The sequence below is a fragment of the Cygnus olor genome, chromosome 5, assembly GCF_009769625.2.
Source record: "Cygnus olor isolate bCygOlo1 chromosome 5, bCygOlo1.pri.v2, whole genome shotgun sequence".
Classification (NCBI taxonomy): domain Eukaryota; kingdom Metazoa; phylum Chordata; class Aves; order Anseriformes; family Anatidae; genus Cygnus; species Cygnus olor.
In genome coordinates this window covers 36,918,643-36,940,496 of record NC_049173.1, presented here as the reverse complement: position 1 = coordinate 36,940,496, position 21,854 = coordinate 36,918,643, and the positions used below count along the sequence as shown (strand labels likewise).

The window sequence follows — 21,854 nt, the reverse complement described above, 5'->3', positions numbered from 1 at the left end:
TTTGAGTCCATTCTTTGACAGGATAACTGGCCTCATGGCTGGGCGGGTCAGCAGTAGATGTGATGTATCTTGACTTTGGTAAGGCTTCTGGCACTGTCCCAGAAGACATCCTCATAAGCGAGCTGAGGAAATGCAACCTATTTAGGCTCACAATACATTGAGTTCAGAGTCAAAGTCAGAGAGCTTCCTGGGGAAGTCTTTTCAGTGCCTATCCACAGTCCCGGTCTAGTCAGTATTTTCATCAGCAGCTTTAGGAAATTGCTTTGATATAAAATTTCCTGGTAGTAGGCAACTGGGAGGGGTTGGGAGCTACCTATGAAGGGTAGGACCAGAATGCTTGATAAATTGAAGGAATGGTCCAAGTCAACAGGATGAGTTTCGGCAGATAAGCATGCAGTGACCTGCTGTGAGGATGCTGGAGTGAATGTGCAAACACAAAACGAGAACACAGCAGGCAGCAATCCAACAGAGAAGATTGCTCAGAAGATGAAAGAGGAGAAGGGGGAAAAGCTGAAGGGCTTTCTCATATATGAAATGCTCTTATATAGTGATCAATGATAGTGATCGATGATTTTCTATGCCACTGTAAATAAGAAGGAAAACAAAATGATCAGGGCAAAAGAAAAATCTTTAGGTTTGCAGTTATTTTCAATGCAAGTTGCTATTGAAGGCGAGGAGGTGACAGAACTTCTTTTTCTACCTTTTAAAAAGCTTATTGAGCAATGATGGTGGTGGAGGTGGTCTCTACAGCATGCCGTAGTGCCAAGGAGGTGTCATGGTGACCTTCTGAGGGCTTCATTTGAGCTTTTGTTGAGATTTTATCACACAACATTTGCATACACCCAAGGTGTACAAAATGGGACCAGCTTTTCTGTAACACAAGGCTATTTTCTGAGACACCAGAAAGACCATCCCAAGAATGTATTTATAGCTTCACAATGTAGATCCTAAAAAAAAAAAAATAATCTCTTGTTCGGATGGTTTATTCTTTAATTCGCCTAGATGTCATACCACTTTCAACTTCCTAGATCTGTGTTACTTTATATTGCATTCTTCAAACTGACCCAAATTCTGAGTGCACCCCCAGCAACAACTAGTAGGCAGGTCATGATTTTTCCTTTAGCCACAGCTACATCTGGCAACAGCAGTGGCACTCTGGGACATCGGCACATCCTCATATGTAGGTGCAGGAGGAACATCTGGTGAACTCATCCAGAGGGTAAGGGGGTAAATGGTAAATCTACACATGGTGTTAATTTTGGTGAGCCATTTACTCATGGTGCTAATTATCTAGATATTGTAAATATCTCATTTAAATACTGTGAGGCTCTTCGTCCCCACCCCCTATGGAGGCAAGCCACAAATAACACTACTGTTAACAATCTGGCTGCCTCTGGCACACACACACGATGACAAGGGTCGGTCATTAAAAACTTTCTTTTTTTTTTTTTTCCATATAATACTCCAAAGTTTATTCTTGGTGACAAGTGCATTTCTGCTTGTTGCCGGGGCTGAGCAACTGCTGCTCCCATTTGTGCGGGTGGTTCTCACACCAAGATCATGGCTGTGAACATTCCCAAACAGAATTAACCCAAAAAAGCTTCCCACCCTCTCTAAAAAAAGCAATTCCCATGAATGATATGAGAGCACCCAGAGCAGGGTGCCCCGGCCCCACGTCCAGGTGGCTTTTGAAGATCTCCAAGGAGGAAAGATTCCTCAAAGGCCTTGTTACCTACGCTTTATCTCACCAGTGTCCAGGTACTGCAGCTCTGGATGGCTTCCAAAATGCCTTTCTAAAGCAAATCTGCTGGGGAAAGCATGTGGGGAGGTCTCGTCCCCCCCCCCCCCCCCGCAAGAATGGGGCAGGGAGGTTGAAGCCCATGGTGGCACAGGGAGCTGAGGGGGCTTCTCCTGCAGCTGGTGCTGTGAGGGGAGGCAGTGTTGCTGCTTTGGGAGGGAGGGGTCCCCTCCGACACCAGGGACAAGTGGCTTACAAAGCCATCCAGCAGCCACAGCTGTGGGAGCGGAGGAAACGTGAATCACAGAGTATTTTTGTGTTTAATTTGTGCTTGTCCAGAAAAGCTCTGATGACACCAACAAAACAGTAATTACTGAAAAGGTAACAAAGCCCGATCTGAGAGCTATAAACGCCCTCCTCCCTGGCTTAAAACCTTTGCTCAACAGCTCTAATAGCCATTTCATTCTGAACTGTGTATTGCTCCCAGTGTGCCAGGAGTTATCCCGAGAATGCTACGCGGAGCATGGGAAGAGCCCCCAGGCAGGCTGCGGGGAGGTGACGAGCACCTGCTGCATTGCACCGAGGGTTGCCCTCACCCCCATCTCCCCAGCACCCTGTAGCTGAAAGGTAAAAGCATGTGGCAAAGATGAAAGGGCTGTCGAGAGAGGAGAGCGGGTTTTATTGCAGGCTGCGATGGGAAGCTGCCAAGAGAAGCAGAGAGGAAGGAGCAGCAGCAAGGATAATGGAGCAGCAGAAGCACCCCTCTGCAAAGCAGCTGCTGGGCCCTCCCAGCACAACAACCCGGTGTCCAGGCACCTGCCCAGATGCAGCACGAGCAAGCACACAGCCCAAAAATAAAACATAAAAGCCTCAGCAAAAACAAATCCCCAAAGGCACCATATTTTTTTTAGCTTGCATATTTTTTAATGAAGTAAAAAAAAAAAAAAAAAAAAAGGAAAATAAAATAAAGAGACACTCCACTGAAGTTGTCAGCTTGGCACAGATCTCCACAGTGCATCGAGGGCACCAAAGTCACTGTGCAATTGGCAATTGCAGACACTCGTCCCCCTGCCCCCCCCACAAAGTGAGCCTAAGAAAGCAGCAGATGAAAAGCACACGACCGATACAGCACAAGCAACAGAATAACAGCATTGCAGCTCCCTGTGCCCGGGTTTTAGCCGGGAATGGGCAAACTGGTATGGTTAAAATAAGAACTGAACAGACTTGACATGTCCAAATTAAAAACAGCGATGATAACACAATCTCCTTGAGAGCTGCACCTTAAACACACACCCCCAAGCCCAGAGATCATTTTGGGGGCTTTAAACTTTTCCTTCATGTCACACGTCTGTGCTCTGGGGTCCCAGCCCGGGTGAGCAGCAGCAGCGACTGACATAGACAGAAGCTGCTCTTGGTGGCTGCTGGCACAGCCAGAGGCCGGAAAGATTGGCAAACTCAGCTGGAACCTGGCCTCGGGATTTCTTGCCCTTTTTTTTCGTGCCCTTCCCCAAAAGCCACAGCAAAGGGAGGGCAGGGAGGCAGAAGGCTGGGTGTTCGTCAGCTTCAAACCCCAGGGCTTTTACTCAGAGCTTCTGCAAGCAAAGCTCCTGCTGTCCCTGTAAGAAGGATCCTTATTCTCTGCCTTACATTTATACACTTTACACAGAGAGATATTTGATAAACATTTTGTATGAAAATAAATATTTTTTCCGTGTTTTAAGGACCATTGTCACTCTCATCTATTCACTTGCTATAATGTTATGTCTGTTCTTTGTCCTTGATAACCCTGTTCCCATTGCATTTTTCCTCATCTACAGACACCATCTCTCTGCTCCTTGGGGCAGCAGAAAGCCCCCCAGGAGGTTGGGATGGACCCTTTGCCAGCTCCTGTTTTACGTGCTGACTGCCTGGGTTTGGCTTGTGCTAGTGAAATTTATGAGGAAAATGCTTCCCTTTACAGCACCTGTTTCTTGGTAGAAAAAAAAAAAAATTATCTTCCTCTTGGAAACACTTTAAAAAGAGCAAGGCTTTAACATCCCCTTCCAGGACTCTCAGTTAAGAAATATATTTGTAGATAGCACTGTTTATATAGATATAGGTATAGGTTTTATTTGATTTTATTACCAACCCAACATTTCAATTTGCAGCCATTGATGTAATTCATGACATACTTGTTTGTTTGCTTTTGTTTGTGTTCCTTAAAAAGAAATGCACTTCAAATGAAAAGGGTGCCCTTTTGCCTGTCTGGTTTTCCGAGGATGTGCTGGAGGTGATGCAGGACTCCTGGGGCGGGCGGCAGGTCTGAAGCCCGTACCTTTCCACGGACCGACGGCTGCTCGTGAGACGCAGGCACTGTGAGCATCGGGATGGCAGCTGAGTGAAACAGCAGCCGTGACACAGCTCAGGCCGGCTGTGCGGGACAATACCAGCACTCTTTTTGGGCTTCCCTGTCGTCCTCCTGCCTTTATTTCCCTGCTCTCTGCTCTCACTCTTTCCCTGCTTCCTGCTCTCACAGGTAGGCCAGAGCAAGCACGTTATCACAGGGATCCACTCCCACCTCCGGGAGGAGGACCACTGCACCATCATCGGGGAGCCTGTGCCAGCTTCCCCAGCCCCCCGGCAGGCTAGTTCTGTGCAGCTGTTTATTTCCTTACCATTTGTAAATGAACATAATTTTATCTCCCTGCAGTACAACAAGCCCAAAGTTAATTGTACAAAGAGAAATGCCATAGTCAAAATATACACGATACGTATTGTATTAGAGGGTTGGGTTGTTTTTTGTTTTTTTTTTCCTCCTTTGTTTTTTTAGCCCAGGCAGGTGATTGAGATGCTACATGCTCCAGCCTTCATCACGGAACTTGTGTGTGTGTGTGTGTGTACGTGTATGTGTGTGTTTGTATTAAAAATATATCAGTCTTGTGATGCTCTTAAAAAAAGAAAGAAATGGAAGGAGGTGAGGGAGGAAATGGGTGAGAGTGAAAAAGTTCTTTGACGGTGCTAGTCTTCTGTGGCTTCAAAAAATACATGTTCAATTCCAGCACTGACGGCAGCTTGAAGCTTTAGATTTTAAACTTGTAACATTTTTCTGTTTAAGTAGTAAAAAAAAAAAAAATGTATATATCAAGCTATGTGCCCCCCCCAAACCAAGAAGCAATAAGCAAAATAAAATAAAAATAAAAATAAAATTCCTGATCAGACTTCTGCAATTCCCAAACAGTAAAAACAAGAAAGCGTCTCCTTACGGTGGAGGGGTGCTCAGGAGACTGGGAACAAGAACCTGCAGGAGAGGAGGCCGTTAGAGATGGCTGAGACTTCATAACCTCATTGACTGGGGTCAGTGGCTGGGTTTACTTTGTTTTGTTTTATTTAAACGCCTGCCATTGTCACTTTTTTTTTTTCTTTTGTATCATTTTCGGTGTTTTTTTGTGGATTTTTGTTTTGTTTTGTTTTTGTTCTGTGAGGGTTTTGCCCATCCCAGCACCCAGCTGTCCGACTGTCCGGGCAGCGGACTGACAGCCGTCCCTCCTGGTGAAACCGTGCTTCGAGGGCCGGTGTCCCGTGAGGTAACGGAGGAGGGGGTCCCTCCCCTGGCGGCACCGTCCCCCCACCGCCTAAAACCCCTTGATATAGCAATAGGCCTCCAGGGTGGCGAAGAGGATGTACAGCAGCCACAGGCTGACGAAGAGCAACGTCGTGGCCAGTTTGCAGCCCCGGGGGCCGCCCAGCTCCCCTCCGAGGTGGGGCCGCCGGCGGTAGAGGAGGACACTGATGCAGATGAAGGCGAAGATGGTGAAGAGGGTGACGGAGAAGGCCAGGGTGCCGGCCGACACCTGGAACTCCTGCCCCTGCGATGCCCAGTAGATGGCCGCCACTGACCACGCCAGCCCGATGCCCAGGAAGACGTTGACGGCGTTGCTGCCTGTGACATTGCTGATGGAGGCGTCGGCGTACACGTCCTGGATGGCCGCGGCTTTGCTGGCAAACGTGTCTGCAGGGCAAGGAGGGAAGGAGGAATCACTGGGGTCCAAGGGCAGAAATGGGCAATCCCCCCTTCCTGAGGAACAAGAGACGCTCAGGAGTGCCACCTGAGCTGGGACATGGATCCCGACTCTCTCTGGACCACCCTCTCCCTCCCCATGGCCTCCCCACCTGGTACGGAGGTGCCGAAGGCTACAAACACGACGGCGGTCACCGAGTCCTTGAGGCCGATGGTGCAGCCAAAGTGGGAGGCGAGGTCGCCGATGACGGCTGTGAGCATGCCGATGATGAGGATGGAGACGACGAAGCAGGCCCAGCCGTTGCAGTACTCGGTGGGGGGCACACAGGCAAACAGCACCTTCCAGAAGACGGTCAGGAAGTGCATCACGTAGTCGAAGCAGGACGGCAGGCGCTCCTCACCTGACTCATCCTCGTCTTCATCACCCGCTGCAAGCAATGTGGAAGAAGAGGTCTGTCTCGTGTGATGGAGCATCTACGTGGCCACCCGCCCCTGCTCCAGAGCAAGGGTTGATTGCCAGCATGGCCCCCGCAAGAAGCTTCACATCTGTGTGAGGGTATTGGCAGCAGCCCCTTGGAGGGGTCCCTCCTTAGCCTGGTAGGGCAGGTCAGCCCAGAGGCTGGAAGCACTGCTGGTCTTTGTGTGGATAGAGGATGATGGGGAAAGAGAAAGTAGGTAGGGAGTGTGAGGCAGATAGCAAGGAAAAGGGAGAGATGGAGGAAGAAGGAGGCTGTCCTGGGAAAAAACATTGCTCCAAGGATGGAGACACTGTTTCCACAGGAGCAGTTTCTCTTAGTTGCTAGAGGGAAGGAAAGCAAATACCCTGCATCTCTTCTTTCACTTCAAAGGAAGCCCTTCTAGCCACTGGTGAGAGAACACCACAAACCCAACAGCCGGGCATCCCTGACGAGGCAGATGCTGTCTGCTGAGCCCAGACACAGCTCATCCCGGGCTGGGGATGCTGGCGTGGGTTTGCTGGTCTCCCCCTCACCTGCACTGACGGTAATGGCCTCCATAAACTGGTCCCTCCAGGAATGTGTCCCTACAACCAAAGCCAGGTTTGTCTTCTTAATCAGCTTGTCCACGGTGCTCTGTTGCGGGAATAAAGATGAACAACAATTAAACCACCAGCTCGTGCGCAAGGTGGTCCCTTCCCAAACTGTGGAGGTGCCACAGGCACTACCCTACCAGCCAGCTCCATGCCTGGAGTTGGGCCCACCCATACCTCTCCCACACGTGACCCATACTTCACCAGAGTCTGCTTGTTTGCCACCCCTTACTCCAAACAAAGCTCCTTCTTCCCTCACCCCTGCCTCACTAGGGACATCTTTGCTCCTGCCCTCTCCTGCATGCTGGCATCTGCTTGTGCTCCCTTGTCTTCCTCCTTTCACCTCTGCCTACCAGCAGCTACATCCACTCCATTGCATTGCACACTCCTTTTCCTCTTCCAGCAGCCTTTTCCCTGTACATGTGGCCACCCTCTGCCTCCTCAGTCCTGCTCTCCAGGGCTACTCTTCCCTGCCACGCAGCTGTCCCCTCCTGGAAGACCCCTGGGACAACCACTGACCTTGAACTCATAGGACTCCTCAATGATGACTTCTAGTTTGGGATGTTCACCAAGGATTGGTTTGCCCATCTCTGCAATCCTCTTGGCTTCCTCCTCTTCAACTGTCAGCTTCCTCTCAGCCACCTCTGCAAAAGCAAGGTCAACACTAAGATGCAGCCAGCCGCCCTCGAGCACCAGGACGCCGCAGGGGCCTGGGGCCTTCTGCAGCCCCTGTGCAGCTCGCTAAGCTCACACAAGGACTTGGGGGACAGTGTGGGGTGCTGGGCCACAGAAATAAAGGCCCAAGATTTCTGCGTATCGGTTAGTCACCAAGAACATATATATCGTGGTCTTATTTTTAAAAACACACACATTTCCTCAGCCTGCATTGGTGCTCTTGGATGACATAGGCCCTCCCATCACCCCTGCTACATCTTTGGTGAGAGTGAGGTACCACGCACCACGCCATTTGGCACATGCAGCCTTTAAGACAATTTTAACATCCTGGCATGCTTCCTGGCTTGAACGAACAGGAGAGAGAAGCTTTTTATTCCCCTCTGATTAGAAAATCACTGTTGGCACTCTGTGCCGCTCAGTGCTCGAGCTAACCCTCAGAGAGACACAGTCACGACCGCACACGCACACACGTACACATGTATATGTACACATTCACTTGGAAAAATGAACATGAAGTAAGTCAGGAGCCAAGTGGATTTTTGCTTTCACAGTACTGGATGCTTAGTTTCTGCTGGAGGAAAGTTAAGTGTCCCAGGTCAGCAGGTGCCACCCTGGGACTGCCCATGAGGCACAGCACTCTGGGACAACATCAGATGATGCCCCGGCAAACACAGCAAGAAGTCTGGGGAAGTGCTGGTTGCCCAAACAGGATGGAGAAACACAGCCAGGGGGAAGGGTGTCCTCTCCCACCCACACAACCAAGCATAGGCACGCGTCAGGGGCTGCTTTAGCATCTCAAGAAAAGCTGGGTTCCTCTGGCTTGCCTGTGCCTGACCACTGGGGGCGTACAGGCTGCAGCACACCGCCCAGCTGAGCTGCTGTAGGAGCTGCAAAACCTGGGGAGGTACCACAACAGAACAGCATCTTGTTCTGCCTGAGCAGTGGGCCAGATGTTGCCCGAGACTTCCTGTAGAGTTTACAAACACCCCAGGTAATGCCTCAGATATGATTAATCCCGTGTGGAGTCAAGCAGATCTCACCAAAAATCAGACAGAACAAATTATAACCTCCCAGCGGAATCTAGTTATAAACTCTGCCTTCTCTTCATCAGCCCTGCTAGATTGATTGCAGGGACTGTAAGCCTTGCAGGACTTGCAGAGTTTATAAAATATATAAGAACTCCTGTGTCAGGTGGCATTACTATATCCCATCACAGAGGCAGAAACAACTACATCCATCATTTGAAATCAATGAAGTACATCAAAACCATCACTGCCTACCACCACCACCACCTACAGTGGATTTGGAAATCCCCAAAAGTTTATGAATCCTGACAGAGACAGAGGAGCAGAGCAACTGGAGCAAGGCAGGACGGCAGAGGGGCGGAGGGTGACTGCAGGAGAAGGCCAAGCAGCCACAGAGGGAAGGAGGCGGCTGAGCTGGAGGTGAACCTGGACAAAATGTTCTGCCTTATGTTATGTTTGGAGGCATGGACTGATGATCGCTGAGGAAAAAACTCCAACTACTTATATTCACTTAGGCATTTAACATCAGTTGCCACAGCATGTCCTTGTCTCACCCCACCTGAGCCCCCCCACAGTCTGCTGCTCAGGAAGGAGGCACCCCCAGCTCTGCAGGGGCCCAGTGCGGCAGAGAGCCCAGCATGTGCTGACGTCTGCTGACACTGCTTTGAGGAAGGAGCACAGCAGCCACCCCAGCAGGGCTGCAAAGCCTGGACTCAGTGACAATCTGGCTCACTACAACCATCCCCGGGAAGTACCTTCAACTGAAAAACTGCAGGTCGCAGCTGCCAGCACGGCCCCATGGGCTATTGCCCACCAGCTGCAGTCGCACAGCACAGAAAGTCAGTCAGAGCTGCCTGAAAACTGGGAATCTCAGACTGAATTTCCCCAGCTTAACAATCACAGGAGAAGCACTACAGCAAACTCTCAGTCCCCACTTTAACTGATTGGACAAAAGCCTTTGACCTGGTAAGACAACACGGAGTCTCGTGCAAATATTAGCCATCTTCAGACACGTCCGTAAGTGCCCACACTGCAGAATACACTCTCCTCCCTGTAGGGAGCAGCATCAAACACAGATTTATCTCAGAACCTATCACCACACTCATGCTGTTTGATGTGCCTGTGCCAGGCAGGGCAGTGTGAGATCTGAAACCCTCCTCTGAGGAGGACCTGCTCGGTCTCTTCTGACTGCGTGCCAGGCCCCGGGCTGCAGGGCTGCGTGTGTCCATGGCTGGTGGCAGGACTTCAGCTGCTGGCAGGTGGCTTTGTTGCCTCCACAAGCCACTTGCAGATCACCTACTGATTTGACGAAAATGGCAAGTGCTTGCCAGGCAGCTCTTAGAAGAGAGTGAATGGACAGGTCCATGTCCAGCAGTGGACAGAGAGCTTTGGTGATCCCTGGGCCGGGCACGGTGCAAGCGTTTGGTGCAGCCACTGCAGGGAGACCATCTAGAAATCAGAAGTAAAAGTGGCTGTGCCTACTACCACAGCACTGAAGGGCTGTGGGATGTGCACTATTCAGAGGACGCCTTGTCAGCAGAAGTGCCACCAGAGGCACCTTCAAGCCCGAGGCCTCTTTAGGTGAAGGGATGAGCTGACCGGCGATGGACCTGCGGCCTGCTGACAGCATGCCCATGGAGACCTGAGTAATAGAGGCTCTGCTGTCACCACGCAGCTTCTCTGTGGTGAATACAGCAAACTGGGGCACAGAGAGGAGGCATGGTCACCCAAGAAGGCACGTCAAGATCTCCTGTGGGGGCAGTTAATTGAATACCGCTCCAAAGCTGAGCCTTTCAAATGTTAGGTGCAAGCAAACAGCAGGGGAACAGGCATAGGCAGCATGTCCAACTGGGTAGCTCACAGAAATGTTAAAAGAGGAAGCTTACAAATAATGTAAAAAGGAGGTGATTCCTGCATGACTCATTAAAAAGTAGAAATACTTGTAAATGTGCAACTTGTTACGCTAAGTACAGAAACCTAACAAACTTCAAAGGTGATTTTGAAAATGCTTAACCTGAGTCTTTTTACCCTAATGGGAGATACAACCTGAACCTGTGGAGTCTGTCTGTTCCCATGGGATGCTGAGGACTGAGTTGAGCCCCATGTGCAGAGACGCAGCTGCTGAAAGGGAATAAACTGTTACAACGTCCCAGCGGCAGAACACACCTCAAGGAAGGGGACAGCGAGGTCCCAAGCCCTTGCCTCATGGTTACAGCCATACTAGCAGACTAAACAGGGCCAAGGTATGGGCCCAAACATCGACAGGACCAAATATTCTTCAGTAGCTGTGGTCCAGTGCCAGCAGGAAGGAGGGAGGTCTCCCACACTGTGCTCAGTGCAGGTCCCCGGCCCCTGTGAGAAGTCAGAGGTGTCCCTCTCATCTGGGACTGCTGAGAGGTTGCAGACCACCTGTCCTCAGCACGAAGCCTCCCAAAAAGTCTGATGTGCTAGAGGAGAGCTCACAAACCTGTCCTGTACAAACATCTAGTGGCCAGAACATTCACCCAGGGCAACAGGGGTCTGATTCCTCACCGATTTGATACTTAGACAGATGCTTCTGCCTTTCAGGGGAGCCCCTTTCCTAGCAGCACTGCAGGAGGCTGCTGCCTCTGCCAAAAACATAGAGCATGCCCTTCCTCCTGAGGAAACAAGTGTAGAGATGGGGTCGTGAGGGCTCCTCCAGGAAGCAGGGACTGGTGAGGTATGTCACACATCGCCCAGGTGTGCCCGCCTACAGAGACCACCAAGGGCTGGGACAAAGAAAGCACAGGAGGAGGGTGGACAGGAGAGACAGGTGTAATTTGGAAGGTCAAGTCTACCAAGGTGAGCACTGCCAAACTGCAGTTTAATTATTAACTAGCATGATTTCTGTTTGTATCAGCACCAGCACCTGCTCTTCAGTGTGGATTGCACCCTGGACTCCCAGCTGTCAACCCCAGTTAAACCTGATGAGGTCTGGGTATGCCCGGCAGGAACAGGAGCTCACCAGGGCCTCCTGGGGTGCCGTCACCTCATCCCTGGAAAGGGGAAGGTGGGGGTAGTGGGGTCCCCTAAACCCTGCCTGAACTGGAGTGCTGGTCTGTGTGGCCATCAGGTGATAACAGCCCACCCAGGCTACAGGAGACGTGCAGGCTGCTCAGGCGATGCCAGCTGGGGCTTGTGCACCAGGTACTGCATGCAGATACCTGCTCCTCGTGCCAGGATGCTCATCAGGAGATGCTGCCAGCAAGGGAGAGCAGCAGGGCTGGTAGAGCAAGGGCAGGATGGCAGGAAGGGCAATGCAGCCCACATTTGCCCAGCCTGTAGCAATGGCCACAGCCCATACCCAGTGCTAGACCCAACGCTTCCCTGTGGGAAGTGAGGAAAGGTTTTTGGTTAAATCCCTCCATGCTCCCAGTTGTTCTGCCTCATTCAGAGGCAGTTCAGCACTGAGGTGGGGCAGATGAGGGGGCCAGCAGCTCCTGGTCACAGTCCCACCCCTTGCCTTGGGCATGTCCCTGACGTGCTCACTCCTCGGCTTGCTCACCCGCATGAGAACGATGTGCTCCTGCAGGGACACCCTGGGACTTCTTCTGCAGTTATCTGCAAAGTGCTTTCATATCTCCACATGACAGGCAGTTTATTGGGCTGAAAATGCTGTAAACATATCCCCTCTTCCTGTTATTTCTCCCTCAGGAAAGGGGAAAACAGAGCAGTTTCCACACCATGCACTGCCCCTTGCAGGTACTACCTGAATGCTTGCTTGCTCAAGTCCCTTCAGGGAACCGGGAGCTGGACATTGCCTGTGACCCGCTGGACACAACATAAATCAGAGGTAGATAAAGCCCGTTTCCACGGCTTTTGTGCTGAAGCAGGCAACGGCAAGGCCCCGTAACACTGCTAGAGAGGTAGATCCCTATCACCTAGGAAATGCTGCAAGACTACCAAGCAGCTATGGGCTGGTTTGTATTCCCTGTCACTTGCTGAATAAATTGGATTAAAACCAGCCATGTATTCATGAAAGACTTCTCTGAAGGCCATTTCGCACCCCTCGAGCTATCTTGTATCCATCCGTTTCTGGAGTGGGCCTGGATCTGCATGAAGGTCACCCCTTCTGGGGACTGCGCTGCTAGGAAGAAATTAAAACGGGATTTTAGTTGTGGCTCAATAAAATATAATCCCAGCTAACCAAAGTAAACACTGAGCATGAATGAGCTCCTCTCTCCAGAGGGCTGTCAATCCGTCAGTCACAACTGGGGAAGACTGCTGGCTAAAAGACACGCTGGCTTTGGAGGTTAGCATATTGATGTGCCCTTTAAAGAAACACACACACACAGCCTGTGCCGCTTTCTAAAAATGGAAGGAATCTGCTTGCTTAGCCCTGAAAGCTATTTTTGAGGTGTGATGCACCCAGTATACATGCCCTAGTGTCCTTAATGCTAACTGAGAAACTGTGCATCCACGAGAGGAGGGCTAACACGCAGCTAAACCACAGGACAGGGAGCCGTGCATTATTTCACTGCTGGCTCTGCTCTAAGATCGATGTTGATGTGACCGTCCCCGACAGCTCTGCTCCCCAGCCTTCCCATTGCAAAGTGGACATCGGCCAGGCAGCTATATATACGGAGAGCGGGCCCATGGGTTTCAACGCACAAAGAAACATATTTATAAATATTTCCCTTGATTTGACTGAATATGTGGAAGTGAGGGTATATATGTAGCTAATGTTTTGATAATTCCTCATACCTTTAAGGATCTGAACATCCTGAGCCCAAGTACCAGGCTTCTAGGGACAACTAGTATCAAATATTTCCCTATATAAAGAGTATAGAGGGAAGTCAGTGCCGGTGCCAACACAAAAGATTATGCTTCAGAGAAGGTAAAAAACTACCAGGTGTGACTCTCCAGTCACCCCACAGCCACCCTGAACTGCTCCAGTTCTCTGCAGCCCCAACAGCTGGCACCGGGCATTTCGCAAAGGAAAGCTTTCAGGTTTACAGCCTTGCAAGTCTGCCTTGGGGCCTGGTGGAAGTTTGGTGAGTACAAAAGGCAGAGCCGAACCTGCGCCAAAGGCTCTCCCAGGGATGGCTCTGCAAGGGGTGGGCGCAGCCAGGCTCCCAACCTGCTCTGAAGGAAGGGCTGCTCAGCCAAGGGATGGGTCAGCACTTGGGCCCATTTATGTGCTGACAGTGCATGCAGGCTCCCAGGGCTTCTGCAAAGAGTTGGGGAGTGGGGGCCACAGCACACAAGGGCAAACACCACAGCAGCGGCAGAGGAGCACTGAAGATGCTCCGGGAGGGAGAGGACCGACAGATTGCACCGAAACGCTCAACCAAGCCATTTTCACAAAGATTCCTGCGCTTCCACGTAACCTAAATCTAACATGACACAGACTAAATGAGAACGTCACTTCTCTCCCCGCTTATTAGGCGTGATGGCTGCTGAGTGACACCCCAGCGTGCGCGCCGGCTGAGCCCAGACCCCAGCCGAGTGCCTGCCGTGCACCCCACGGGCACCCCGGCAAGGAGGGTGGCGGGGGGCTGGCACCCCAGAGACCTCTCCCATCACGGACAGAGAGGAAGCTTTTCTCTGTTGCTGGAGTGCAACTTTCCTTAGCTGGCGACCACGTCATCCGGTAACAGCTGCCAAAAGCAATCAGGCCGGATCACAATAGCGGGAGAAAGTTATATTATTTTAATACAGATTATTTGGTTCCTGAGGTTCTGATCAAATTAGGCAGCTACTGAATTAAAGCAATGAAATTACTGTGAAGGAGGCTGTGCTCAACTTATTTCCAGTCCTCCTGGACCTGAAGAAGTAACAAAGGAAGCCATCCAAACTGCTCGGAGGAGGTTTCCATAACACCCTAAGCTGATATCTGGGGAGCTTGGGACTTCTGTCTGCCACTAGCAATCTCCTAATTAGCCTCATCTCCTGTGGGCTCAGGCCATCCCCTGCACAGCAGCCTTGGCATCCTCCTAAAAATCTCAGAGACAGAAGCTTGCACTGCAGAGACACTGCTCCCTTGGTTTGCAGCACAGCTCAGGTGTTACGAACATACGCCATCAGTGCCTTAAATTCACCTGAAGCAAAAACTTGTACTAAATCCCACGGCCTATGGCAAGCCAAAGGAGCACACAGATCTTTTCAGGGGTTCTGAAGCCGTGCCTGCAAGCAGCCCCCCACCGTCACCGCAGCCTGCTGCAGGACTCACAGCTTCTAAATCTGGGGGGGTTGTTTTTCTAGTCTGCAGGCAAACCTGCCAGCTCCTCCCTGCACCCTGCATGCCTGGCCTCAGCTGTTGACAAATGTTTCTTTAATGCAAATTCAACTGTAATCATGCCTGGAATTGAAAGAGTGAGAAAAATATAGGATGCCAAGAGAGACCAGCATGGTGGGGATTTCAGGCAAAGAGGTGGGATTCAGTACTAATAAATGTAAAATCCTGCCGTGATAGGAGGTGAGGAGCACAGAGCTGGAGCTGGGGTGGAAGGGAGCAGTGTTGATGTGCATCACATCCTAGAGGTGCTGTCGGCACTGGGTGCCCCCCCAGGGACAGGCAGTGGGGACACCCCAGGTGCCTGCCCAGCCGAGCAGCTCCAAAACCACAGGAAAATCTGGGCTGCCCGAAGAGAGGGCAGAGTCAGGGCCAGAGCTGAAGGTTCTGTCTTCCAACCTGGTTGGGACATTTCCCAAAACTGCAGGGAAATATCTGGAATTGGGGAAAGGCTCTCAGACTTCAACCACTGCCATGGTCTTGACACATCGTTCTGACCCAGCTCCTGCTGGATGGAGCACCTGGAGGTGGGGGGATCCCTGCACACAACAAATGCCAACAGAAGAGGCTGACTGAAGAAGATGAAAACAGAGGCAGAGAAGGAAGAGGAAAAGAGAAAAAGCAGTCTTACCTTGGGTGAGCAGCAGAGCTGTGCGGAGAGAAGAACGACACAAGACAGAAAGGGAGAAAGAAGAAAACAGGGAGAAAGTTAATATCTCGCTGGAAAAAGCAGAAGCTGCTTAGCAGAGGACAACGTTCAGTGAGTGATGGCCATGGCTCAGTGCAGTGTGCGAGCTCCCCAGGGCCGCATGCCAGGCACAGGCTGGGGAGCAGACCCCGTGGCAGCGAGATGGAGATGATGCTGGCGAGCACTGGTGAGCACCGCATCAGTGCTCTGGCTCCCAAAAATCATCCCCCCGACCCCCGAGCAAAGGCAGAAGAATGGGATGCAGGTGGGCAGTAGCAGGGAGGGGAAGGGAAAGAAGTGGGGGGACAGTCACGCTTGCCATCGGGGCCTGACATGACCCAAACTGCAGCTTGCCAAGAGCCTCAGCTAGGGGAGGTGTTGATAAAATGGGTGCTGGCCTCAGGGCCAGTGAGAGGGCAGGGGTAACGTGTCTGTGCATCATCACCAGGGACACCCTGGCTGTTCCTGGCCTCCCCTACACCCCACAGGTGCCAAGAAGGGCACAGGTAGGCTCAAAGATCACGGCGTGGGGTCTTCCTGGCTCTCCTTGCTCCCAGCCTGCTTGCCAGATCTGCACGGGGGTGCGGCTGCCTCCCGGCACCTGTCACCATATGGTCCCACGAGGATGGAGGTGGGAGGAGAGTGGCATGGAGGTCCCGGTAAGGGACAACCTTACCCTGACTTTCCATATGCTGGCTCCCCTGACTTCATTTCCACAGTTGTCCCAAAGAAATGTCCTGCTGGGCCCCTCCTAGGTGTCCCCCTAGAATGCCACAGCCTACGCCCAAGTTTCCAAGTAACTACCCTTAAGTCTGTATGGGGTATCACATAGCAAAATATACTGAACCCTCTCCAAGAGGGGTGAGCACTGTGCCTTAGCTCTGACTTCTACCTGTCCTTCAAACAGCAAGCTGGTCTCTGAAGACTCGGTTGCATGCTACGACAGTACTGTAATTACTAACACTTATTATCACACACTTTTAGTCTCAGAAGCTTAAAACTCTGTACAAAGACTGAGTCAGTATTAACATCCCCATTTGACAGATGGTGAAACCAGCAAAGAGAGGCTAAAGGGAACATTTTGCAAACTCAGAAATGGGCAGGAATCCAAAAGTGCTAATTTATCCCAGGCTTGCCGGCTCAGGCCTCTGAGAAGCAGGCACTTTTACACAGAGGTACCTAATTTTATCTGCTCTGGTTGGAAAGTGATTTCCTAAGCAATTCGTCAAAGGTCGCACAGCACATCAGCGGCAGAGCCAGGAAAGTGATGTTGTGTCCTGGCTCTCAGGCACTCCTGCGCACTATCGGAAACCCTTCCCTGCAGGCTGCAGAGAGGCAACAGAGCAGGCAGGACCAGCTGCGTGGTTCGGCACTACCAGGAAAACACCAGTGCCCTGCACATCAGCTCAGAGTCACTACGGAGCCTGACAGCAAGTGGAGATGAAGAGGCTCCTCGCTAAGCATCCCTCATGTTTCAGAAGTCAATTCCTTTCCAGAGTCAAAAACCTCTGGAGGAACCATTTATGAATATGTTCTGCAGCAAGTACAGTACCACAGAGCCACGTGAAGCAGTGGGGTAGTTGCTCTGACTGCACAATCTCCTGTCCTCCACAGGACTTTGTCTGCAAGTCTCCAACAGGCCTGTCACTGCTCCTCATAGTGTGAATCTGGAGGCTCCTCGTAGCTCTGTCCTGCTGTGGCCTCCTTCCTCTTCTGTGGTCTTCTGGTCCTCAAGACAATAGGGGGAAATTTACTTTGACTTTTGCAATTGCAGGCATTAATACAATGGGTCAACTCAGTGTTCAGATTTAATATAATGAAATATTACTGGGCCCCTAAGCTACTGTGGTTATTAAAAAAAAAAAAAAAAAAAGAAGACATTGGTTCCTCATGTTTTTTTAAAATGTTATTCTAGTGCTCTGGGATTTGAGTTTATTTTTTTCCCATTTGCTTTTGAGCCTGCAAAAGAAGTATTTTTCTCCCTTTCACTTATGATATGATACATGAATATTTGAAGAAGCCTATAAAGCTATGAATGAAACATCAAGAATATAGCATGGAGAAAGGCAAGGGATTATTTTATCTTTATATTTCTGAGTGAATGCTGTGCATGCAAACAAGAAAATGATTTCATGGACTAAAGCTTCCTTTCTGCACATGCATCTGCTAATGTGCCCTTAGTCCTGACCTGTAACGTTTCCTGACAGTCCATCTGGGGATGCTGCACCTGCACCAGCTCCCCTGACAGCCCCTGTGCTCTTCCCATCCTACAAACCTTCCTCTGCTGCCCCGCTGTGTCCTCACACACCTCTCCTCCTTCTTCACCCTTGCTCTTCTCTCACTCCCCAGGCCCCAGCCAGGCCACCTCAGCACTTGCTATTGGCATCTCAGGTAGCTTCAGAGGCTTGGCAAGCATCTTCTTATAGGCAGCTGCTAAAATCAGTTCAGTAGCCAAATTCAAAATCACAGTGCCAAGCACCCTGCACCCAAACCTTGCGCAGCAGGAGCGCAGAAAAACACCCATGCCTGCAGACAAGGTAGGCTCTAACCACACTTTTCCCTGGATTCTCAGGAGACTCAAAGCCTTGCTTTCAATACAGAAGGAGGACAGCAGGCATATGCTGAAGTGAGCAAGCATGGAGGAGTGATACATGGATAAAACCACTCAAGCTCATAGTGACGACGGATGCAATGCTTCACGTTTCCTCTTTGAGCCCGGCCTCTGTAGTTGCTGCTCTGCAAGAACTGGTCTACTGGTGCGAATCCCTGAATGTGCTGACACGTGCTCGCACCAGTAGCAAGTGGGCTGGGGGCAAAGAATTTAGTCCTGAACTTAGCTGCTAATAAGCCGATGACCAATAAAAGCTGCCATCTGCATGCCTGCAATGTACTTTGGGGTCAAATTCTGCTGTGACAGGCGTATTGGTGTGGTTCACAGATCAGGAACTGCGTTCTCTTCTGCCTCAATTCCACTGAGCACAAAGAAGGTTAAAACAAGGGGAACCAGCTTCGGCTGGGAGCAGACCAAAAATTAGACAATCCTGTAATCTACAGCAACTGGATGTGCTAGATGTCTGCCACAGATGTTTTCTAAACAATCAATACCTTTTTTCTGCTGTTTGTACCTCACAGAGAGGTTTGACCACATTGCATGCTTTATTCTAGCCTCATTCTTGATTAACATAAATCTTCTCTAATCAATGTGCCTAAGACAGGAAGCCACTGTGTGGATGAGAGGATCCTCACAGGTGGTTAAACACCTGCTACTTACAGAGTGAGCAGACATGAGGGTGGCTGTGGATTTTGAGGGGAGCCCCCTTTACACACAGCACAGGCAGAAGGCAGCAAGAGGAAAAGGCGAGAGCTTTGCTGTGGCTCCAGATTGCACTGAGGTGAGCGAACTGTTTCCCTAAAGGACTATGAAGAGCTATGAACGTGTATTTTTCATAAGATAAGCAAGGTGGAGCTTTTCCAGCTTTAGCCTGAATCCTGTTATTATTGAAGTCAATGACAAAGACTCCAAGAAACAGACCTTGATCCCTTCTGTCCATTAGGAGAATTAGCAGCTTTCAGCTTAATCACAGAGCTGCAAGCAAAATATTAAACCTTCAGAGAAAAAGGCGGCAGAAATCTAGCATTTTTTTTGCTATTCCAATTAGCAGCTGATGGAAGAAGGAATTTCCCAGACTCTGCCCACACCTCAGCAAACTGCGGTGCATGTTCTCACACATCGATGTGGCTTATCTTATCCAGGCATGGACCTTTGTACCCAGTTACATCATCACCAATATTTTGAAACAGATAACTCAATTGGATCAATGCAAACTAGGAGCCCATTTTTCTTCGCAATGTAATCCTTAACTCCACATCCATCCTCTGAGCCATGAAGCTTTTCTGTATGGCGTGTTGACACTCAATTAAATGGAGTTGCGTCAGGAGATTCGTCCACACCACTTCACTCAGTGCTGGGAGGCTTGAGGGGATTTCAGATGAAATCTTTCCAAGCCAGGTCATGCCAGCCATCTATTTAATAGTGCTCACTGGCCACCTGTGCTCCCACTTCCAGCAAAGTCATATCTTGCAGTCATATCATGGTTTTGGAAGCAGAATTTTGCATGAAGGATGTCTGTCCCTTTTACAGAGCGTAATGCTCTACAGTGTTCAGGCACCATCCCTGGGGCTGAATCTTCTATCGTTGTGCCACTAGCTGGATTCTCAAGAGCAGATTCCCAATTACCCTCATGAAACGTAATTTTCCAGATGCTATTTTCACCATTATCTGCTATCAAGTGAAATCTTCCAATGTAGCCTCACTTGCCATTGGGGCTCTATCAGCCCTAAGGTTAACCACAATATAAGCAGAAGACTGACTTTTTCTAGGGAAAGCAAAGCCAGTTTTGCTCCTGTAATCCAGGGCTGTGGACAAAGTGTGAAAGCTAATGTGTGAAGAAAGTAAAAACAGGCTGGATTTCTCTGAAATCCTGCAGGGCTGACAGCAGCAAAAACCTAGGCCTGAGCTGAGGGCATCATGAAATGATACCAGAGCTGCCATGGGAGTAACGGTGAAACTGAAGGATTGCGTCTTGACCTAAAGGGAAAGACTCGTTTCGCGGCAGAAACACTTTTAAAAGGTGCTGAAAAAAGGTTGGCCAGAAAAGTGGCTGAGGGTGTGGGGAGGTTTCAAAGTCCTGCAGTGCTCAGCAGGCAGTGATTCAGTTTATAACTGCACATGTGGAGAAAAGGTGACACAAGAAGGATCCGGAGATTGATTTCTTAGAAACAAAGATAACAGAATAAAAATCAGGAAACTTGGGAGATAACCAGGAGCACAGAAAAAAGCTACACTCTTACCCTCTTTGCCAAGCAAAGAACATGATTCTCTCTGATTTCTTTGTATTTATTCACTTCAATATAACTAGCTTGCACCAAGTGCCATCTTTGCCAGTGCTTTTTGCACCTAATGTGCCACTACAGAACTAGTATCAGTCTTCGTCATGGAATGGGCTGGCAAGATACCCATCCCAGATCTCTTCTAACCTCTGAATTATTTGAGCACATCAACAGAACGAGCTGCTAAAGTCAAACTGCTCAATGCGATTTATATGGATGACCAGAAAGTCTTTGAGAAACTCCAGTTGCAGAAAGCAACTGGTGAAAAAGACTATATGGGCTGCCAGATGGGGCTTGGTGCTGCAGACATTACATTTATATACAGGAGAGGAGCGAAGAAAGGGAATTAGTGGTCAGCTCCCCTTACAGCCAAGGTTGACAACAGCATGCCCACAGGCTCAGAGCAGGTACTGATACAAGGGGGGGCAAGCAGTGAGGATCAGCCTCTGCAGATGGTGCACAATATTTCAGTCACAAGGCTCTATCAGTTCGTTATACGGACAGGAGGAGCACCTGTGTTTACCCTGAAGTAGCTGTCACACGTTGTGTGGGCCCTGAGCAACCTGAAGACAGGAGCTTGTGTCTGGATCACCACAGGCACCTTCCTGGGCCTCAGAGATGTTGCTCCTCTGGGAAGGGGCTAGCAGGTGCAAAAGAGCCAGAGCTATAGGGTGAATTTTCTTACAGAAACCTCCTGCAGCTACACAGACCCAGGCACGCCTCACCCAACGGGCATCGCCGTTCTACATCCAAAATAAGCTCTCCAAACTCTGCCCCAGGCCAGTTTGAAGAGCACACATCTACTCCCCTGGTCACCGGCTCACCCCTGCTGCCAGCTCTGCCTTCCCCTGAGGAAGAGCAGGCACCGTGTCTCCTCGCTCGTTTCACCCCAGACCCTAGCTCCTGTCCTTCAGGCCAGGCAGCACCTCGGTGAGGTCCCGGGGCAGGCCCCATGACAAAGCCACCGCAGCATAGTCCCCATGGGGATGATGGGGCTGTCCCACAGGGCCCGGGCAGCAGGCGGCCTCCCAGCGCCACACAGTCAGCCAGGGCACACAGCACAATCCAGCTCCAAAGGGGGACAGAAGAAACGTTCTGAGGACACCACAAAGCAGTCTGAAAACAGCCTGAAAACATCAAATGCTCGTACGGCACCCTAGGCACAGGCTCAGCGTGACAGAGCTAAGCGGGGAGTAACAACAAAATGAGGGCAGGCCGTCAAGAAAACCACATCTTTTGTGGTGCTAGAAAGAAATGTGTGGGTAGCCGAAACCCAGAGAGACAATTCAGCGAAAGCAACCCAGCCTGAACCTCCCAGGAGGGCCGGGAGCCGTGCTTTGCCCTCGCCTTGCGAGTCGTGTGGGGGCCCATTCATCACCGCAATGAAAACAAGCAAACTCCCAGCTACGTGCTGGTGATTTGGGACTTTTTTCCCCAGTCTGTGGCTGAATCCCTGCAGCCTCTGTTTGCACAGAGGTGGCTGCTCCGACCTCACAGCCAGCAGGGCCACACCACCCATATGAGTGCTTCAGGCACC

The 21,854-nt window shown here is 50.5% G+C and overlaps 1 protein-coding gene across 6 annotated transcripts in view; it reads right to left on the bottom strand.

Moving 5' to 3' along the window:
* Nucleotides 1-2,736: 2,736 nt before the first annotated feature.
* The window catches only part of SLC8A3 (solute carrier family 8 member A3), a 101,393-nt gene continuing 82,275 nt past the window's right edge, over nt 2,737-21,854 (bottom strand). For 3 of the 6 annotated variants that reach the window (XM_040560365.1, XM_040560366.1, XM_040560368.1), the window contains 5 exons: nt 15,371-15,388; nt 7,303-7,427; nt 6,727-6,826; nt 5,888-6,163; nt 2,737-5,726 (listed from right to left, as the gene is read on the bottom strand). In XM_040560365.1, coding sequence (XP_040416299.1) covers nt 5,350-5,726; nt 5,888-6,163; nt 6,727-6,826; nt 7,303-7,427; nt 15,371-15,388 — 896 coding nt within the window. In that variant the 3' untranslated portion in view covers nt 2,737-5,349. The remainder of the gene's footprint in view (nt 5,727-5,887; nt 6,164-6,726; nt 6,827-7,302; nt 7,428-15,370; nt 15,389-21,854) is intronic. The other 3 variants (XM_040560367.1, XM_040560371.1, XM_040560369.1) reach the window with 1 other exon arrangement.